The sequence below is a fragment of the Thamnophis elegans genome, chromosome 12 (assembly GCF_009769535.1).
Source record: "Thamnophis elegans isolate rThaEle1 chromosome 12, rThaEle1.pri, whole genome shotgun sequence".
NCBI lineage: Eukaryota > Metazoa > Chordata > Lepidosauria > Squamata > Colubridae > Thamnophis > Thamnophis elegans.
In genome coordinates this window covers 40072940-40094662 of record NC_045552.1, presented here as the reverse complement: position 1 = coordinate 40094662, position 21723 = coordinate 40072940, and the positions used below count along the sequence as shown (strand labels likewise).

At 45.2% G+C, this 21723-nt stretch overlaps 1 protein-coding gene across 2 annotated transcripts in view; it reads right to left on the bottom strand.

The window, feature by feature from the left end:
• Positions 1-21723, bottom strand: part of AMMECR1 (AMMECR nuclear protein 1) — a 111969-nt gene that overhangs the window by 59975 nt on the left and 30271 nt on the right. For both annotated transcript variants that reach the window (XM_032227604.1, XM_032227603.1), the window contains exon 2: positions 6825-6935. In XM_032227604.1, coding sequence (XP_032083495.1) covers positions 6825-6935 — 111 coding nt within the window. The remainder of the gene's footprint in view (positions 1-6824; positions 6936-21723) is intronic.

Below are 21723 nucleotides of genomic sequence, written 5' to 3'. Positions count from 1 at the left end.
TCTGTCAGAGTGAATGATACAAAGGTCGAGAGGGCGGCCAACTCCGATATAATGCATGCCGAGGTGATGGCAACGAGAAAGGCAGTCTTTAGAATCAGGTGGCGCAGACTCACCGTCCGGAGTGGCTCAAAGGGGGCTGCAGAGAGTGACTGTAGAACAATAGCCAAGTCCCAGGTAGGATATCTGTGGACTGTGGGCGGACAGATGTTGGAAGCCCCTTTAAGGAAGCCTCAAACCTGGAGATATTTAGAAAGTGGAAACTGAGAGTTCGTGGATAGAATGGTGTTCAAGGCGGCCACCTGCCACCTGAGCGTGTTGGGCGCAAGACCCTTGTCCAAGCCGTCTTGCCAAAAGTCCAGAACTTGTGGTATGGTTGCGGAGGAAGCGGTGATCTGATGGCTCAAGCACCACTGCAAGAAGGACGACCAAGTCGCTTCATAGATTTTGACAGTGGAAAGCTGCCTAAACGCCTGAATAGTCCGGATGACCCTGTCATAAAAACTGTGAAGCCTCAGGAGGTCCCCCTCAAGTGCCAGACGGCCAATTGCAGCAACTGGGGCTCCAGACGTTGAACGGCCCCCTGGCTGAGGGAGATTTGCTCCTGAGGTATGCTCCATGGTTGGGACACTGATAGGCTGACCAGGTTGGCGAACCAAGTTCTCCTCGGCCAGTGAGGAGCCACAAGCAACACCTCCGTTCCCTCCTCCAGAACTTTCCTTATGACCAGAGGAATCAGTGGGAGAGGAGGGAAGGCATACAGTCAACCGGGTGGCCAGCGGGACCGAAGAACGTCTGTGCCTTCCGCTCCGGGGCAATGGAACCTGGTGAAATACCGGGGAGATGCGCGTTGGTCGGTGAGGTGAACAGGTTGACTACTGGCGGGCCGAAACTCTGGGACAGCTGGCGGAATAACCTCGGATGGAGACACCACTCCGAGTTCTGGATGGTGGTTCTGCTTAACCAGTCTGCTGTCACGTTGTTCACGCCGGAAATGTGATCCGCCTGTATCGAGGCCAGGTGTCTCTCCACCCAGCGACCCAGAGCCTCCGCTTCTGACATTAGAGCCAAGGACCGCGTGCCGCCCTGATGGTTGATGTAGGCTTTGGCGGCGATGTTGTTGGTCAAAATCAGTACATTGCGGCCCCTGACCTGATTGAGGAAGTGGCGCAAGGCTAGCCTGGCCGCCCGAAGCTCTAGCCAATTTATGTTATGGGTGAGCTCCGCCTGCGACCATCTGCCCTGGACCACCAGAGTTTGTAGGTGAGCACCCCAACCGAAGAGGCTGGCGTCTATAGTTATGATCAGGCACTCCGGTTCCCTGAAGTAACTGCCCTTCAGAAAGGCCTCTGACTGCCACCATCTAAGAGAATGGAGGACCTTCGGGGGGACCCAAATCTCCCGTCTGGAGTTGCTGGCCTTGCGTCTCTGTAGAGGGAGCAGGAACCACTGGAGCTCCCACGTATGCAACTGTGCCCATGGGACCACCGAAATGCACGACACTAGCTTCCCCATCAGCTGGGAGAGGGAGACAATCGACACTGATCTGGCCGAGCGAATGGTCTTCCAGAGCCCTGATACTGTCCGCCCTCTCCTGCATGAGGAAGACTTTGCAGTCCCCGGAGTTGATCACCGTGGCGAGATGCTGGATTCTGCAGGTCGGGGTCAGGTGACTTTTGGCGAGGTTGACCGAGAATCTGTGGAGCTGCGGGACTTTGATAGTGGTGTTCAAGTCCCTCTGGGCCTGCTCCCATGACGACGAGTGGATGAGGATGTCGTCCAGGTAGCATTCCAGTCTCATGGGAAAGGATCGGAAATGCGCAGCGATGGCAGCCAGTAGCTTGGTGAATGTCCGCGGGGCCGACGAGAGACTGAAGGGGAGGGCCCTGTACTGGAAGTGACGATTGGCGAACTGGAACCTCAAGAACTTGCGATGCGCCGGGTGGATTGGAACATGCAGGTATGCTTCCTTCAGGTCGATAAAAGACAGCAGATCGCCCTGCCTGACGCAGCCCAGAATGGTCTGAAGGGACTGCATCTTGAAGCGCTTGAATGCCAGATGCTTGTTGAATTTCTTGAGGTCCAGTATTGCCTTCACCCCCTCTGATGACTTGGGGACCAGAAACAGGATGGAATAGAACCCCCTGCCTTCCTGACCCCTGTGGACCTCCTCTATGGCTGCTATCTCCAGTAGATGGTCGATCTCCGCCCTCATGAGCTGGAGCTTATGGGCGGACCTGGGAATGGGACAACGGATAAAGGTTCTCGGAGGGAGGGACAGGAACTCCAGGGTCAACCCATGACGGACCGTGTTCTGGACCCAACTGTCCATCATAGATTCCTCCCATTGGGCGGCATAAAGTTGGAGACAGCCGCCTATGGGGGGAGCTCTTTGACAGTCACTTAGACTTCCGAAAGGATCGGTTAGATTTCCCTTGCTGCCTGCCCCTGTCACTAAATGAGGACCTATCTTGGGAACAGTCCTGGGGCAGAACGTAGGAGTGACTGGGACCTCCAGAGGAGTAGAGGGTTCGTTACTCCGAAAGGAATTCCTATGAAAGGACTGACCCTTATGCTCCTGCTTCTTAGTGATCGCGGGGAGTACCTTGCGCTTATCTTTGGACTCAATTAGAAAGGGGTCCAAGGAGTTCCCCCCCTTTGAAGGGAGTGGAAGCCACCTTCCACTTCGCCTTCACATCCGCCTGCCAGTGGTGAAGCCACAGTAGGCTCCTTGAGGTAACATTAGAAGCCAGGGCCCTGGAGATAAACTTCGTGGCCGTGATAGAGGCGTCAGCGGAATACTCCACAGCCGCAATTATCTTATTGCCGTCCTGCCTGGCTCTGGTATCCCCTGCTGGAAGCTCTGCCAGCAATTTTCGAAGCCAGAACAGGGCTGCCCTGCTGAAATAGGAAGAGGACGAAGAGGCCCGCATGGCCCAGGCAGTAGCCAGGTGGGTCTTGTGAGCTGCTGACTCTGCTCTCTTGTCCTCAGCTTTAAGTCCTTCCAGCAAATCCGCAGGAAGAGAAGACAGAGAAGTAAGGGACACATTAGGATCATCCACCTTTGGGGAGCTTCAACAGCTCCTCCAGGGGGGCTTCCATAGTATAGAGCTTCCTATCCGTCCCACTAGGATTCGCCATGGACCCCGATTGGGTCCATTGCCGTTGTATAATGTCTAGGAACAGCTGGGGGACTGGGACCAGGTCCAGAGGCGGAGGCACCTCCTTAAACAATCCTGCGCCCGGGTCCTGGAGTCCTATGTTCTCGCTGATGCCCTGATATGAAGGGGTTTTGGCCGCTGGGGCTGGAAGACCCTTTTGGGGCCACGCTGCCCGAGCCTTGGTGAGAATGGCCCTGAACATGGCGGGATTAAAGAGACCGGAACCGGTGGCCTGCTCAGGGGCGGGGTTCTCATCATCAGAGAGAACAGGGGTCTTTAGCTCGGCCTCCTCCAAATCTGAGACCTCACTGATCCCCATGGGTTTTGGAGAGGCCTCCCTAGCCACAGGTACCTTTGGCTTTGCATTGCGACTCGCATTAGGGTTGGTCGCTATAACGGGCAGTTTAGCTGCCAGCTGTTGCATGCCATCAGATATGCCTCGTGATATGGCACGAGCCACTACATCCTCCATGGCCTTGGATAACAGGACCTCCTGACCCTGGGGGAGGGGGGGGAGGTTCTAACTCAGAAGGAGCCAAGGATTTCTCCTCAGCCCCTGAATCCATATCCTCAAGGGTGTCTTCAGCCATGGAATGGATCGGGGACCCGAGAAGCCCTGGAGGGATAGGGGGAAAACCCAAAATCCTCGTTAATTGGGCCTGAAGGAGAATCCTCCTGCTGGGGGTTATTCAGGGAAGACCCACGCCCCGCTTCATTAGAACTGGAGCCCACGGAAGTTTTGCGCTGTGCAGCCTGAACCCTCTGGAATTGTTTTTCCAGGGCCTTCTGGCATCTCACAGCCATCTTTTCCTCAGCCTTAGAGGCCATCCCAGGTTTGGGCTGTTTCCCTTTGGAGGGGGAGCCCACCCCGATACTCTTGGCCACAGGATTGGGCCTACTGCATTTACTGGGAGTGGGCCCCATCTGGATGTCCTCTTGCCTCTCCCCGATGCTGCCATGAGGGCTTGTTTGCTTCTCCATGGCGCTGGTATGCAGAGGTACAGGCCTGTGGGAGGATGGGCCTAGGCCAAGCGCTGGGCCTCCGTTGGTACTGGGCCCAGGAGCGATAGCAAGGGGAGGCTGATTGGAGAGGTAGCTGAACACCCACAGATCCAGCTGAGGCAGGTAGAGTGGCTAGAAAGGCCAAGATTCCCTGCAGCCGCTGGAGAAGGAGTTGGAGGGAGAGAGCCTGCCTGGCCACCCAGAGTGAGGCCCTATGCTTATGGCGGCCCTCCGCGGCGATCTGCTGAGTCTGACAGGCTGCGCGGCAAGGCTGGAGGCTGGGAAGCGAAAGGAAGCCAAAAATGCTATTCAAAATGGCGGCCATTCGCACGTGCGCGCCTGGAGCAGCATCAAGGCTTTGAGGAGCCTAGCGCTCCTTGCAAGGGGAATCCTAGCTGCCTACCTCACCCCTCGAATTCGCAGGCGGCCGCCAAACGAGTCCCAACACGAAGAACTGCCCAAAACAGCACTTGGGCTGGCAGCGCTCCAGGAAGCCTGTCCGCACGATTTAGAGGCAAACGGAACAAATGGAAGGTAATAGGCAGGAATTTAAAGGCTACATGCACTATCTGAGGAAATTAAAACAGAAATGAAATTTAAAAGGGAGCTACACTAAACTACACTAGAAGGATCAGGTCCAGCTTGTTGCCCAAGTACTGGAGCCCCAGAAAAAACATCCTGTAGGGCAACTGAGTTTTTTGAAACTGAGCCTCTGAGGCAAGCAAGAGGTGGAGCTACAATAATTTTAAAACTCAGTTCCTTGGGCAGCAAGCTGAAGTTAACTCGTGCTTGGACACTCCAAGCAGCGCCTAGGAGAAATACCCAGTTCTTGCAACCGTTCTTCATTTGCTTTAGCCTCCAGTCCCATATTCATCTTTGTTGCTCTTCTCTGCACTCCTTCTAGAGTCTCCACATCTTTTTTATATCATGGTGACCAAAACTGGATGCCGTATTCCAAGTGTGGCCTTCCCAAGGCATTATAAAGTGGTATTAATACTTCACGTGATCTTGATTCTATCCCTCTGTTGATGCAGCCTAGAACTGTGTTGGCTTTTTTGGCAGCTGTTCCACACGGCTGGCTCATATTTAAATGGTTGTCCACTAGGACTCCAAGATCCCTCTCTCAGTTACTACTATTGAGTAACAGTAAGTCTGTCTGGCCAGATGTCTCCAAAGGCCAGGCCTATCTTGACTTGGCTTATAGGAACTTTTGCAGTCCAATCTTCTCTTGTCAGGCCTGCAGCCATCTTTTCTTTTGGATCTTTGGCCTGCCACACTTTCTATTATTCTACTAAACATTTTCTATTATGGGAAAATGGGAGGGGGGATTGTAGGAGTGAGATGCTATGTAGCCATAACAAAATTCTTTCTAGAAAGCCAAGGTCATCCTTTCTCTTTGCATCTCTGCACCTGATTGGAACTGGATGGGTGGAACTGCCAGCATAGTAGTGGAAGATTGGACCATGTGATGGACTTGTGGGTGTGGGAGGCAAGATCTTGAACTTTCAACTGGGTGGGGAAAACCGGGAAGCTTTCAGATTCGGGGTTTTCCCAGATGTGCCAACATGGCTCTCTTAATAAATTGGAACTTTGAGGAATCCTTTGCTTTGGACTCTGATTTACTTTTGGATGCTATTTGGAACCCTGACACCTCTGTGGGGAAGCTGCAATGGTCTTAAGTGTGAAAAATGGTCATACGTCAGTGCCGTTGTTAACTTTGAATGGTTGCTAAACAAATGGCTGTATGTCAAGGACTACCTGTACACTTCTAGTCCTTGGATTTTAAAATGAGGACTTGGATAAATGATTAACTATCTTCAGTCTAGTGCACTATACCAAAGAATACACCACTCCTATCAAATTCTCTTCCATCCCCCAAAATGCAACACCAGCTACCTTTTGATGTAAAATACAATACAATAGCAGAGTTGGAAGGGACCTTGGAGGTCTTCTAACCCAACCCCCTGCCTAGGCAGAAAATCCTATACCATTTCAGACAAATGGCTATCCAACATCTTGTTAAAGACTTCCAATGTTGGGGCATTCACAACTTCTGGAGGCAAGCTGTTCCACTGGTTAATTGTTCTAACTGTGTTGTGATGTGTTGATGAACACTACACCGAGAAAGGCAACAAGAAGACCACAACAATGAACTAGTTCAGATGCAGTCCAGGAAGACTCTGGATGATCATTAAGAGCTCTGACTATTTGCTTCCCTAATTTAACAAGTTTCCACTCAAGAACAAGAATGTAACCAAAGAACAATGAGGAATAAGAATGAAGCAAATTAAATGAAATGTAGCTGGTAAGAAGTCCTGGTTGGAGAAATAGAGATAACGCCAGCCATTTTGGATTGCTGGACCACTTGGGTTGTTTTTTCCCACAGACTTTAACTTTCTTCCACTTGTCTTAAAAAAAAATGTAATAGAACTGAAGTTGTCTGCTTTGGGCAAAGAAGCATTAGAAATCGGTAAATGCTCAAGTTCCAGGCTACTTCAGCATTTAGGATTAAGCAAACAAACCCAGGTAACAAGACTTAGGAATGCTTGGAAAAATCCTAGTGGGGAGCAAAAGCTCAAAAATTCCAGTGGGCCAATTTAACAATAGAAGTGACAATAAATTACAACCCTCTTCAAAGTGAAGAGAACAACCGCCAAGTCTTACCTAGTAAGTGTGTACTCCCTGAGTCCTGAATGCAGGTTCATGGCAGAAAAGGTACCTATACATCCACGCAACCTTTTATCTCGACCAATCTTCCACGTTACGAACAGCGGGCTGTGAAATGAGAGAAAAAGAAGAATGAAGAGGGTGCTACCTAGCGGTGGAATTCAAATTTTTTTACTACCAGTTGTCATGTGGGCATGATGGGCATGGTGTGGCTTGGTGGGCATGGCTTGGTGGGCGTGGCAGGGGAAGGATTCTGTAAAATCTCCATTCCTTCCCCACTCCAGGGGAAGACTACTGCAAAATCTCCATTCCCTCCCCACTCCAGGGGAAGGATACTGTAAAATCTCCATTTCCACCCCACTCCAGGGAAGGATTCTGTAAAATCTCCATTCCCACCCCACTCCAGGGGAAGGATTCTGTAAAATCTCCATTCCTACCCCACTCCAGGGGAGGAGTACTGCAAAATCTCCATTCCCTCCCCACTCCAGGGGAAGGATACTGTAAACTCTCCATTCCCTCCCCACTCCAGGGGAAGGATACTGTAAACTCTCCATTCCCTCCCTACTCCAGGGGAAGACTACTGCAAAATCTCCATTCCCTCCCCACTCCAGGGCAAGGATACTGTAAAATCTCCATTTCCTCCCCACTCCAGGGGAAGGATACTCTAAAATCTCCATTCCTACCCCACTCCAGGGAAAGGTTACTACAAAATCTCCATTCCCTCCCCACTCGAGAGGAAGGATAGTGTAAACTCTCCATTCCTTCCCCACTCCAGGGGAAGGATATTGTAAAATCCCCATTCCCTCCCGATCAGCTGGGACTTGGGAGGCAGAAAATAGATGGGGTCGGGACCAGTCAGAGGAGGTATTTACTGGTTCTCTGAACTACTCAAAATTTCCGCTACCGGTTCTCCAGAATTGGTCAGAACCTGCTGAATGCCACCTCTGGTGCTACTATCCCAAAAAGCCAAACTGTGCCTGTAAAATGGTGTTTCCCAAATTACCAAGACATCTCTAATGTTGCCTTCACGCACCCTTTTCTAAACTCTTTAGAATATTTTTCTTAGTGCTTTATAAGATTGCTAGTCTTCCTGAAGACGTTTCATCACCAGACTAGGTAACATCACCGGTGAGGGTAGGAGTGGAATTTATTGGCTGTTCATATATATAGTTTGTTTTACTAGCTTTATTGGACTGTTTCATTTCTGGTTGCTTTTTGAGCGCGGTATTCTTTCTTCGGTGATTTTTCTTGGTTATCTGGAGATGATTCCTGCTTGTCTGGGTTGGTTAATATCGGTGTGCAGAGAATAGATATTTTAAAACCTATTTTCTTGCTTTCCTTGACCTTTGATTGCCTTCTTCATTGAATGGCTTAGTAGACAGAGCATATATGGAGAGCCAGTTTGGTCTAATTCAAGGCTCCTCAAATTTGGCAACTTTAAGACTTGTGGACTTCAACTCCCAGAATTCTCCAGCCAGCTATGCAAGTTTGAGGACCCCTGTGCTAGATGGTTAAAGCACCAGGCTAGAAAGTGGGAGACCAGGACTTCTAGTGCCATCCTAGCCATGAAAGCCAATTGGATGATCTTGGGCCAATCACTCTCATCCCAAACCACCTCACAGGATTATTGCTGTTGTTGCGGAAAAAACAAAAGGGGAATGTTTTACAACCAGCTTTGGGCAAAAATATTTATTTGATGAGTGTAAAAGGAGCCCACTGCTCTTAGGGCAAAAGACAAGACCAAAATTACCTTGTTTTCCTGAAAATAAGACCTCCCTGGATAATAAGCCTAATCGGGCTTTTGAGTGCCTGCGCTAAAATAAACCCTCCCCGAAAATATTGCAACACAGCAGCAGCCATGAGGTGACCACGCTCGCCGCCTCCTGCACCTCAAAAATAATAAGACCTCCCTGAATATAAGGCCAAGCGCTTATTTTGGGGGTCAAAAGAAAATAAGACCCTGTCTTATTTTTGGGACAACACGGTATATTTGATTCCAATTCATTTCAATCTAAGGACATTGATTACATCATCCCATATTTTTAATAATTTTCTATTACTGTCCCATTTACAGTTTGGCTTCAATTAATGGAAGCTGAAACTAAGCTTTTCAAGGGCCAATGGGTGGAGTTGGGATAAATATTAGCATTTTCCTTCTACTATTCACATACAGTTCACTTTCCTTTTTTTTTAATGAATATGGAACAGGGTGTCCCACATATTATTGTAATGAGCAGATGGCTGTTAGCATAAAAATGCCCAAAGCTTCCCAGATCAGATCAAAGATCAGCTCTCTGTTTCCAAGAGGGCCAACCAGATGTTGCAAACCAAGGCCATAAACAGGAGGAAACGTTTTTTCTCATGCCAAATCCCCCCAATTATTAGGCATAGATTAAAATACTATAACTGGATTATTTGATAGATTTTCACAGAAAGGCTGGATGTCAACAGTGATTGGAACTTTAGTTTGGTCTAGTGAAGTGATGGCCTACTTTTCGTCGTCATGTGCTGAAAGTGTGTGCATGTGCACACAGCAGCGTGCACCCACGCCCACACCCATAATGCAATGTAAGCACAACCCCCTGCGCCTCACCTTCCCGTGCATGCGTGTGTGACCCCCGCCTCCCTGCGCATGCATGCATCTCCCATCCGCGCCCCGTTTTGGGCCTGGTAGGCCTCCCTGCAGCCTCCTGAGACCATAAAACAGGCTGTGGGGGGAGCTCACCCCACCCCCTCCTTACTCTCCTCACCCCCGTGCATTTGCACATGACCCACCTGCCCACACACATGCATGTGTCTCCTGCATATGCCCCCGAGCCCCGCGCATGTGCGACAGAGACCTGAAAATCAGCTGGCTGGCAGGGGGCACGCGCACATGCGCAGTGGAGCTGAGCTGAGGCAACGGCTTGTGTGCCAACAGAGAGGGCTCTGCTGGCCACCAGTGGCACGGCTGCCATAGGTTCGCCATCACGTGTCTAGTGATTAAGGCATCAGGCAAGAAACCAGGAGATGGTAAGTTCTAGTGCCACCTTGAGCATGAAAGCCAGCTGGCTAACTTTGGGCCAATCACCAGGAAATGGTGAATTCTAGTCCTATCTTAGATATGAAAGCTGGCTGGATGATTCTGGGCCAAACATCAGGAAAGTGAGTTCTGGCCCTGGCTAAGGCATGCAAGCCTATTTATGACCTTGGGCAGGTCAGTCTCTTAGCTCACCCCACTTCACAGGTTGTCATGGGGAAAATAGGGGGAGGAGGAGGAAGTATTGTGTATGTTTGTTCCCTTGAGTTACTTGTAAAGAATAACGGCAGGATTAAACAAAACCCTAATAAATAATTAAAACCTCAAATCTCTAGGGCTAAGCACATCCAGCAGGAGACCCTATACCCGTGATGGCAAACTTAAGGCACGTATGCCACAGTTGGCATGTGGAGCCATATTTGGTGGCACATGTGTGCGCCGGGCAACTTATTTTTCGCCCTTCTGGAGGGCCAGGGGAGGGCCATTTTTGTCCTCCCCAGCCTTCAGGAAAGCCTCTGGAGGTTGGGGAGGGAGAAAAACGGCCCCACCAGTCCAACCAGAAGTCCGGAAACGAGCTGTTTCCGGCTTCCGGGGAGGTGGGGGAGGCTTTCGCCACCCCCCAGGCTTCAGGAAAGCCTGGCGAGGTGTCCACGCATGCACGGGGTGGGTTGTGCGTGCACACGCAGATGGGCAGGGAGGATTGAGTGGGCATGTGTGCGTGCACGATAGTGCGCAATTTTGGCACACCGTAAAAAAAAAGGTTCGCCATCATTGCCCTATACCATTTCAGACAAGTGGCTATCCAGTCTCTTCTTAAAAGCCTCCAGTGATGAAGCCCCCACAACTTCAGCCTGTCAGTCTCTGCTTCGCTATTTGTTTTCGGTTGCTATTGGAACAGGGAGGGGGGGCTTGGTATTGGGGGGGGGAGTTTTAGTACAGGAGAGATTGTAAAAAGGGAATTTTGTTCTCATCGTCTACTGCACATGCTGGAGACTGATGCTTGATGTTGGTCATCCTGGATACCAACCTGATGATGCTCCTTGAAGATGAAAACCACACGACACCTGAGGGATTTGCAGATTGGACAGTGGGATGAGGGTAACGGGGGGTGGGGGGGTTGGTCACATATTGATATGTATGATTTCGTGTGCTTTTGCCTCAGATCTTGCTTTGCTTAGCTGCTATCTTTTCATAACCAGTAAAAGTACTCTTAATTCGGCAAAATGGAGATAAGTGGTTTCTTTCCTGGTTGCTGAAGGAGGCCGGCTTGACGCAGCTATTCTACTGGTTACCATGTTTGTCACTCTATCCTAGAGCGGTAGAACAATATATAACTGACCCTTTTGCCACAGAACAGGTATAGCAAGATCTATTAGCAGCAAGCAAGCAGTCGTCTCGTGCTCAGAGAAGATGAAAGAAAGAAAGACTGCAAATATAGGCATGGAGGCTATTATTCAGCAGGCCACAGTAAGTTTCCACCCTGAGAAACTACTGTAGATAATTATAGGGTAATGTAATCTGTTTAAGGTGCTAATTTTCAGGGTTCCTGCTGTGAGAGAACTGCTAGTAATAAATAAACTTGAGCACTTTAGAGTGCCATCCATGTGCACTGCACTTCACGAAGTGAGTGTTACGTCATGGCCATAAATGAATTGCAATATATGAGGATGACACACAATGGTGATGAAGAAGTAGCAGAGACAGGTGGTATATGTGACTATGGCATTTAGAAGTAATTAGGCTTAGCAGCACAAAAAGGTTAGGCGTTTCTGTAATAACAGGTACTTTTTCATCTGCATAGCCAATTAAACAAGAGAGAAGTATAAGTATAATCTTTATTGTCATTGTACTTAAATACAATGAAATTGGTAGATTTGCCAGACCTTAAGGGAGACAGGACCAGAGCCCATCTCATGCGTAAATGCTACAGGCGGACTCCTTCCAAGGTACCGTTTTTAATCTCCTTGATTAAAAAAAAGCTCTTTCTGGGCTTTCTGAGGTAGGGCCTGCTGGTTCCCCCCCAGCGCCCCCCACCTTTCTACTCCATTTCTGACACCCACACTAAGCTGGAAGCCAAAACGGGGCACAGGGGGCGGCTCACAAGGCAACCCCATGCCTCGTTTTGGCTTCCAGGGTGCAAGAGGCTTTCCAGGCCCAAAAAGGGACACCGGGTGGCCTTGTGCACTGCCCCTGCGCCCCATTTTGGTTTTCAGATTGGTGTGGATGACAGAAATGGAGTAGAAAAGTAGGACATGCTGGGGGGGGGGACCTGTGGAGATCGGGGAAGGCCCGCCCCCCCCCATGCATCCACAGCAGAGATCTAAAGACCAGCTGGCCACTGGGAGACATGTGCGCATGCACAGTGGAGCTGGGCTGGGGCGACTGCTGGCGTGCCTGCAGAGAGGGCTCTGTGTGCCACCTGTGGCATGCGTGCCATAGGTTCGCCATCAGGAGCCTATGACTTCATCATAGTTTCCAAGCTTCATTTGAAGAATCACAGTTTACAATAAAACACTTCCATTCTCCTTCCAATTTCTGAGCTGAGCTAAGTATTAAAAGATTAATTTCTTTACTATATAATTTTCAATAACTTATGTAAATTATATAAAATACATTAAATTATGCTGGTTCATGGGCTGGGGGTTGAGGACCCCTGTTTCTAAGTAACGGGTCTTGCTCTGCTGAAGGTTCATGGTTATTTTCACTTGATTTCTTAGTAGGCATAACAAGCATTTAAAAAAAAATTAATATGATGATGATAAAAGTTTGTAAATGGAATGGATCCCAATTTAATGAAATACCAACTTAATCATCATGTATCTAAAAGAAACTTCAATCCTACAAATGACATTTTATTCATGCTTTTTCTGTTGTAAGTCAAAAATATCTGTATTAATAGCAGCATGAGAAGTATTTAAGTCGTATTTCTAAAGGTCAGATTAAGAGATTCTTTGCCTTAACGGTCAATGACATCAAGAAACAGTTACTGTTTTGCTGAAGTGATTGGCAGGTAGAGATTATGGTTCGGCAGGAGGAATTAGGAAATCATGCTTCCTTATTAAATCGGTAGTTGCTTTCTAGTACTTAGTTGACTGCACATGTCCATAAATAGAGAATGTTGTATGGATATGTTGATTTAGGTAAAGGTTCCCCTTGCACATATGTGCTAGTCGTTCCTGACTCTAGGGGGCAGTGCTCATCACCATTTCAAAGCCAAAGAGCCAGCACTGTCCAAAGATGTCTCCGTGGTCATGTGGCTGGCATGACTAAACTCCAAAGGCGCAGGGAACACTGTTATCTTCCCACCAAAAGTGATCCCTATTTTTTCTACTTTCATTTCTACCTGCTAGTTTAGCAGAAGCTGGGACAAGTAACGGGAGCTCACTCTGTTATGTGGCACTAGGGATTCGAACCGCCAAATTGCTGAACTTCTGATATATAATATTCATTCTTTATTTGCCTCTTTTATTTTGCTTCTTCAGACCTAGATTCTGTTATGACATTACTTTATATCACACAACAGGGGATGAGGGACCCAATTTCCAAGTTCATTATGTATATTTTTTTTGTCTTGGAAGCATTTATTGGCTAAAATAAACTTACAAGTTTATTTATTTATGAATTTATAAACTGCTTCAGGGGAGGCTACTTTAAACCGTGTTAAGAGGCATGGACTGTGGCCAATGTAATAACAGTGAGATACAGTAAACACATAGTAACAGAAATATCATTCTGCAAATTTTTGACATAATGTAAAAACTGCCATTAATGGACAATTCCTTGAGTTTTACAGTGCTTAGGTCCCAAAGGACCTCTGAAACAAGACAGCTTTTTATGAGCTTTTGGAAGGTTAGGAGAGTAAGTGACAATCACATAATGCACCACCTCTTCTCCAGAGCTAATATCACTGTGCATATCCTCTTTCTGCACCATGAGTTTACTTTTACAGAATACTAAAGGCAAAGGTAAAGTTTCCCCTTGCAAATATGTGCTAGTTATTCCCGACTCTAGAGGGCAGTGCTCATCTCTGTTTCAAAGCCAAAGAGCCAGCGTTGTCCAAAGACGTCTCCGTGGTCATGTGGCCGGCATGACTAAACGCCAAAGGCACATGGAACGCTGTTACCTTCCTACCAAAGGTGGTTCCTATTTTTCTACTTGCATTTTTTTATATGCTTTCAAACTGCTAGGTTGGCAGAAGGTGGGACAAGTAACAGGAGCTCACTCCGTTATGTGGTGCTAGAGATTCGAACTGCCAAACTGCCAAATTTTCTGATCGACAAGCTCAGTGTTAGCCCCTGAGCCACCACGTCCCTAGTAATATATAATACTACCCTGTTTCCCTGAAAATAAGAACTCTCCGGATAATAAGTCCAATTGGGCTTTTGAGTGCATGCGCTAAAATAAGCCCTCCCTGAAAATATTGCAACACAGCAACAGCCATGAGGTGACCACGCTCGTCCCCTCTTGCACCTCAAAAATAATAAGACCTCCCTAAAAATAAGGCCAAGCGCTTATTTCGGGGGTCAAAAGAAAATAAGACCCTGTCTAATTTTAGGGGAAACATGGCACAGTATTTTAAAGAGCAACAAAATGCAGGTACAGGTAGTCCTTGAGTTACAACAGTTCATTTAGTGGCCATTCAAAGTTACAGTGACGCTGAAATAAGTGACTTATGGCTATTTTTCACACACTGCAACATCCTCATGGCCACCTGATCAAAATTCAGATGCTTGGCATCTGACTTGTATTTATGACAGTTGCATTTCCTGGGGTTATATGACCATGTTTTGCGACATTCTGACAAAGTCAATGGGGAAACCAGATTCACACCTAACCAACATGTTATAATTTAATAACTGCAGTGATTCACTTAACAACTGTGGCAAGAAAGATCGTAAAATGGGGCAAAGCTCATTGAACAACTTTCTCACTTAGCAACAGAAATTTTGGGCTCAATTTTGCTTGTAATTTGAGTACTACCTGTATTACAGCTGTCATTATGCCATATCCCCAAGACATTACGATCTGAAAGTGTTTTCTCCTCCTTGACTGGAAGCAAACCAACATTCGTGGTAGCTGTGTTTCACCAGCTAACTCAGCAAATTAAGAAAATTGCTAACCAGAGTAGTTAAAGAGTCGGGCGGATTTATGAATAAATAAATTAAAGGGCAATGATGCAACTCCTTAACAGATTGGACTGAAATATGATGAGACACAGCCAAAGACTAAGAAATTCACGCCACACACACCGGCATTTGCTCTTTCGTGGTCAAGAAGCAAAGTCCAAGCAGCCCAAACAAAGAAAACCAGAAGATTACAGGATAGCCAGAAATATCTATTTACAGCAAAATTGGCAGTTGGGCTCCTTCCTAGAGATGGGGGAAGGCCTATGCAAAGAAAATCAGTCTAATAAAAACTGCACCTACTTTAAACCTCCAGCCCAAGCTGTAAAATACCATTTAAATGTATTTTTAAGAATTCAAACATAATCCTCCCTTTACAAACCAACCCAACCACTTTGAGATCTGTATCCCACCCCAAAGCTTCAGTTGCTGGCTACTCGTTACAATAAAATGCCTTTGATAAATGAAACTGCTAATACCAAAGTCCATTAGAAAGCAAATGAGATTTTGAGAGAATACACAAAAAAATGAATTAGGATTCAATACTCTACCTACTGACGATGAACCTTTTGTGGCTCGCATGCCAAAAGTGGGGGAGCACAGAGGGGTTGTGCGTGGGCGTGCCACACCCATAATTCTATGTGCATGACCCAGCGCGTGTGCGTGTGGGACCAGCACTCCCACCCATTTTTGGCTTGCTTTTTTTGCCCTCCCCAGGCTCCAGAGGCTTTATGGGAGCCTCCCCCGTGCCCCCTGGAGGTCCTCTGGAGACTTCAGGAGCTTCCCTGAAGCCTCCGGAGTGCAAAAAAATGGCCCTACAGACAAACCAGAAGTTCGGGAACGGACTTCCAGTTTTAGCCCTCTGGAGCCTTCAGGCTTCCCTGAAGGCTGTGGAGGGCAAAAAACAACCCTACGAGCAACCCGGAAGTGACTTCTGGTTTGTCTGTAGTGCCGTTTTTCGTCCTCCGGAGTCTTCAGGGGCCTTCAGAAGGCTTCCCTGAAGGCTCTGGAGGGCAAAAAATGACTCTACGAGCAATCCTCATAGGGTCGTCTTTTGCCCTCTGGAGCCTCCTGAAGGCTCCGGAGAGCTAAAACCGGCCCTACGAGCAAACCGGAAGTACATTCCTGAACTTCCAGTTTGCCGATAGGGGTGGTTTTTCGTGCTCTGGAGGCTTCAGGAAGATTCCCTGAAGGCTCTGAAACCTCCAGAGGGTGAAAAATGGCCTCAAAAGGAGGCGCGCGCGGGCCAGCTGACAAGGCAACGCCTTGCGTGTCCTGACAAATGGCTCCGCAAGCCACCATCACAGCTCTACCATGTTTACCTGAAAATTAGACAGGGTCTTATTTACTTTTGGCCCCCAAAATAAGCACCTGGACTTATTTTTGGGAAGATCTTATTATTTTTGAGGTGCAGGAGGCCTCTTAACCTCAGCCCATGGATCAGCTAATCCAGAGAGGGCCGGAAGTTGTGTCTCTGTTTCTGGCACATTCTTGCCAGCCAACAAGACCCTGTCTTATTTTCAGCGAAACACGTAATTCTCTATCCCTTCCCTAGCGTTCTCTAGGTTTCCACCCCTAGGGCTTTTCCACAATCTGTATAGAAATAGAAAGGGCTGTTTATTCAGGTGCTGTAATCCATTTAGGCTTTAGACTGCTTATTCTGCTTTGATCTTCTAGGTTGGAAGATGCAACTGAGAAATATAATGAACTCAATTGAGGCTTGCAGAGACTATCGTACAACCAAAGTTTTAAAGCTTGTTCCTCTGCTCCACCAAGTTTTTAAACGAAGCAAATGGTTTGCGTTTGCTAGTTAATTATGACTGGGTGCTCACAAAAGATTGCTTAATCTATGAAGACTCTTCAGGCCTGGTTGCCAGGCCTGCTTTATGTTTTTTTTAAATTGCAACATTAGATAAACTTTGCACCAGTTTATCTTTGGCAGCCAAAAATTACAGGAAGTGTCAGAAAATATTGTTATGACAGAGAGTTAAATTCACTCAGATCACCTACCAATGTAAGCTTTGATCAATTCAAGAATAAAGTCTGCTTTGATGTTAACTCAACTTCAGGTTGACTTCCTGGATTTATTCACGTTGTTTTCTTGGCAAGTATACAAAAGTGGATAGCTGTTTCTTTCTTCTCAGGTGCTCTTTTCAATTTCTCAGTCTAGGCTATAGATCTGGTGATTTCTGAGATCTCCAAGCCAAGTAGGAATCAAGTCTGACTTAGCTTAGCTTTCCTAATTCAGGAAGCTCAAACTGCCCAAGGAGCTGCTGATACAGTTCTACAGAGGAATTATTGAGTCTGTTATCTGCACCTCCATAACTGTCTGGTTTGGCTCTGCAACCCAACAAGACAGACGCAGACTTCAGAGGAGAATCAGAACTGCAGAAAAGACAATGACTGCCAACCTGCCTTCCATTGAGGACCTGTACACTGCATGAGTCAAAAAGAGAGCCGTGAAAATATTTACAGCCCCCTGGCATCCTGGACGTAAATTGCTTCAACTCCTACCCTCAAAACGACGCTATAGGGCACTGCACACCAAGACAACAAGATACAAGAACATTTTTTTCCTGAATGCCATCACTCTGCTAAACAAATAATTCCCTCACCACTGTCAAACTATTCACTAAGTCTGCATTACTATTACTATTAGTCTTCTCATCGTTCCTATCACCCATCTCCTCCCACTTACGATTGCAGGACTATAACTTTGCTGCTTGTATCCTTACAATTTATATTGATTGTTTCCTGATTGCTTATTTGTACCCTATGATTATCATTAAGAGGTGCTGACAGTACCTTAGGATTCTTTTTTTATAAAATTTATTTTTTATTTTTAGACAAACATAAACAAGACATAAAACAAAACATAAAACCATCTTCCATTACATACAGTGTGTCGATTGGTTACAAGGTTTTTGTGCATCCTTTGCAATTTATATAAATCACATATCAAATCAAATATGTTTATACATTATTATCATTATACCTCATTTGTTTGACTATCACTATTATTCCTTCATTTTAAACAAGATATATTAAATATTGGGTACATTTATATTATAACAATTCATTACATCATTTTCAATCTATCCAATAATAATATATCTTTATGTTATATTCAGTATCATTCTATTATTCTTATATTGATAACATTCTCTAGGATCTTTCATTTCCATGTTTTTTTATCTAACCATTGATAAAATAAATCGCATATCTTATAAAATTGTTTATCATCTTGTTCTCTAATTTCAAATGTCAATTTACTCATTTCAGCACATTCCATTATTTTATGAATAACTTCCTCCTGCATGGTATTTTCTCTTTTTTTTCCCACCAGGTGTGGATTTTAGTCCAATATTCTTCATTGTAGTCTTGACTTACAATTTATATAGAATCTCATATCATCAATCTAATATATGTATGTATGTATATACATATATATTTGTTTTTGTAGATTTTCATGGGTACAGGTATGCAGGTCTTGGCGCATTTGGGTCTTTTCCCGTGTAAAATTGAGTATCTTGGTAACGTTTCGACGAGGTCCCACACGCCATCTTCAGGCTGGTGCCTTTGGCTTCGTGCTAAAGAATGAAGCCAAAGGTACCAGCCTGAAGATGGCGAGTGGGATTTCATCGAAACGTCGCCAAGATACTATTAATCTTACATGGGAAAAGACCCGAATATGCCAAGACCTGCATGCATACATGCATACATACATACATATAATTATTAAACATTTATTTGACTATAACTATTATTACTTCCTTTTATGTGAAATATTCTAAATTTAGAATAAAATAAAATAAAATATTATGGCATTTCATTACATCATCCTAAAACCATCCAATATTTCCTCTTTATATTGTATTCTACATGAAATTGTTTATCTTTGGTTACAAAACCTTTGTGTCCTCCCTATAGTCCTCACTTACAATTTATATAAAATTTCATATTACCAATCGTGTGTGTGTATGCATTATTATCATTGTTAATCATTTATTTGAATATAACTATTATTACTCCATTTTATGCATAATATTCTAAGTTTAACTACATTTAAATTAGTTTTTATTATAGCATTTCATTGTATCATCCTTTATCCTTCCAATAGTAGTGCAATCTTATATTTCCTGCCATTTGTAGTATTTGTGTTCTAATTGCTTTCTTGGTAGATCTTATATGGACATCTTTTGGCAACTTGTTTTCCATTGCATATCTTGTAAAGATTCGAGACCCCTCGTCTGTTCCTTCCATCAACTTCCCTTTGGTGCTCCTCCCGCTATCATTTTCAATAAAAAAACCTCAAAGACCTTGAAATGTAGATCAAATGTTCAAAGGAAGAAAAGAAAGCAATGTTTCCAAGCCTCCAAGTGGCAGTGTTACTTCTTTTCTTCTACTTTTACTCCACTCTTTATATTCCAGGTTTAAGGAGAAAAAGAAATGGTGTTAAAGAGAAAATGCAATAGAGCATTGAAAAAAGAAAAAGAGAAAAAAATCTTAATCAATAGGTATTAAAAAAGGAAAAATAGAAGAAGAAAAAAAACAGTCTGGTTTAAAAAGTAACAACTGTTTGTAAAAATGCCATCAATAAAATATTAAAAAGAAAAAATAACACACTAAGTTTGATTCAGGCTTAATCTCGCTCTTAACCTCTTCTGTCTTCAATTTTAACTTTACTTTTGATCTTTTTGGGTGTACTCTAATAATAAAAATTATCTCACCAATTCAACACACTTCCTCTTCCGCTTTGCTCCCGTTCTGGAGTTGTCCCAACTTTCAGCAGCTTCAATAGCTGCTTCTCTGTGGCCGGAAAAAAGGGCTTCTCCTGGATCTACTGGGGACTTTGCGGTGTCTCTGGGATCGGCAGGATGTGCCCTTCTCTATCACTGTCTCTACGTAACGGTGAGGTCCAAAAGACCATCCAGCAGCAGAGATATTGACGGTGATCCAAGATCGCACGTCGTATCATTGCCACGTCAGCCCCGCCTCTCCTGTACCTTATGATTCTTGACAAATGTATCTTGTCTTTTTATGTACACTAAGAGCATATGCACTAAGGACAAATTCCTTGTGTTTCCAATCACACTTGGCCAATAAAGAATTCTATTCTATTGTTTTCTAATCTAATCTAATCTGTTCTAATCCACCAAGGCTTGTTAGGGGTTGACATCAAGCTGCGATGCTAGCTTTTATGCAATCGGATTTAATAGATTGAGAAATTATCAGCTCTGTGTATGTTGTAAGAATTGTTCTAGCCATTTTGCAACTGTAGAAAATTGAAGGCAGACCATATAATTTGGAAGCACGCAGCCAAGGTGTCATTCCACGATATTACATCGTTGGGAAACAACAGTTCCTGAGCATTACTGGCTCTGAGCTAGACAGAGAAATATCTACTATGTCATCATCCTACATAACAGAATAACAGGATTGGAATGGACCTTGGAGGTTTTCTAGTCTAACTACCAGCACAAGCAGGACACCCTATACCATTCCAGACAAGTGGTTGTCCAGTCCCTTCTTAAAAGCCTCCAGTGATGAAGCACCCACAACTTTTAAAGGCAAACCGTTCCACTAGTTACTTGTTCTCATTGTTAGAAAATTTTTCCTTAGTTCTAGGTTGCTACTCTCCTTGATTAGTTTCCATCCATTGTTTCTTGTTTTGCCTTCTGATGCTTTGGAAAATAGGTTGACCTCCTTCTTTATGGCAGCCCCTCAAATCTTAGAATGCTGCTGTCATGTCACTCCTAGTCTTTCTTTTCACTAGAATAAAAATACCTCATTCCTGTAATTATTTTTATATTTTAGCCTCCAGCTCTCTAATAATCTTTCTTGTTCTTTTCTGCATTCTTTCTGGAGCCACTACATCATTTTTATAATATGGTGACCAAAACTGGATGCAGTATTCCAAGTGTGGCCTTATCAAAGCATGATAAAGTGGTATGAACACCTCACATGATCTTGATTCTATCCGTTAATGCAGATTAGGATTGCATTGGCCTTTTATGGCAGCTGCAGCACACTGTTGGCTAATTTTGAAATGATGGTCCACTAGGACTCCAGGATCCCTTTCACGGTTACTGCTATTGAGCCAGGTTTCACCTAATCTCTACCTGGACATTTGATTTTTCTTGCCTAAGTGTAAAACCTCACTTTTCTCTACATTGAATTTCATTTTGTTAGATTGGGCCCAGTCTTCAAGTCTGTGGAGATCCATTTGGATCTTGAGCCTATCTTCTGGTATGCGGGATACTCCAGCCAGTTTTGGGTCATCTGCAAATTTGATGAGTTCCCCTTCTATCCCCTCACCTAAATTGTTTATGAAGATGCTGATTCTATGTTCTTAAGCTATTTTCCGATGGCAATTTATAAACAAAAGGGGCTCTACCTGATAAAAGAAACTTTTGTGTAATCTGAGAATACCAGAAAAACTACTCTGATACCCAAAACTAGGACCCACATTGCTTGTTCTACTTTTCCTTCCTCCAGAACGTCATGTCTGGTCTCATTATGACATAATCAACATGGTAGCACGTTACGGACAGTTATTATTGGATATTTATGGGAAGTGAAAGTTTCACTGGGCTGTAATTTTTTGCAGCACCAAGTAATAACAGCATGTACTGAATACTGGAACTATTTGTTTCTTCTGAGAGAATGTGAAGCAATTCCTTTTTTTATGAACTTGGAAATTCTCAATAGGAAAACCTATGTGAACCAACAGATTTTGCTCACATCTGTATGA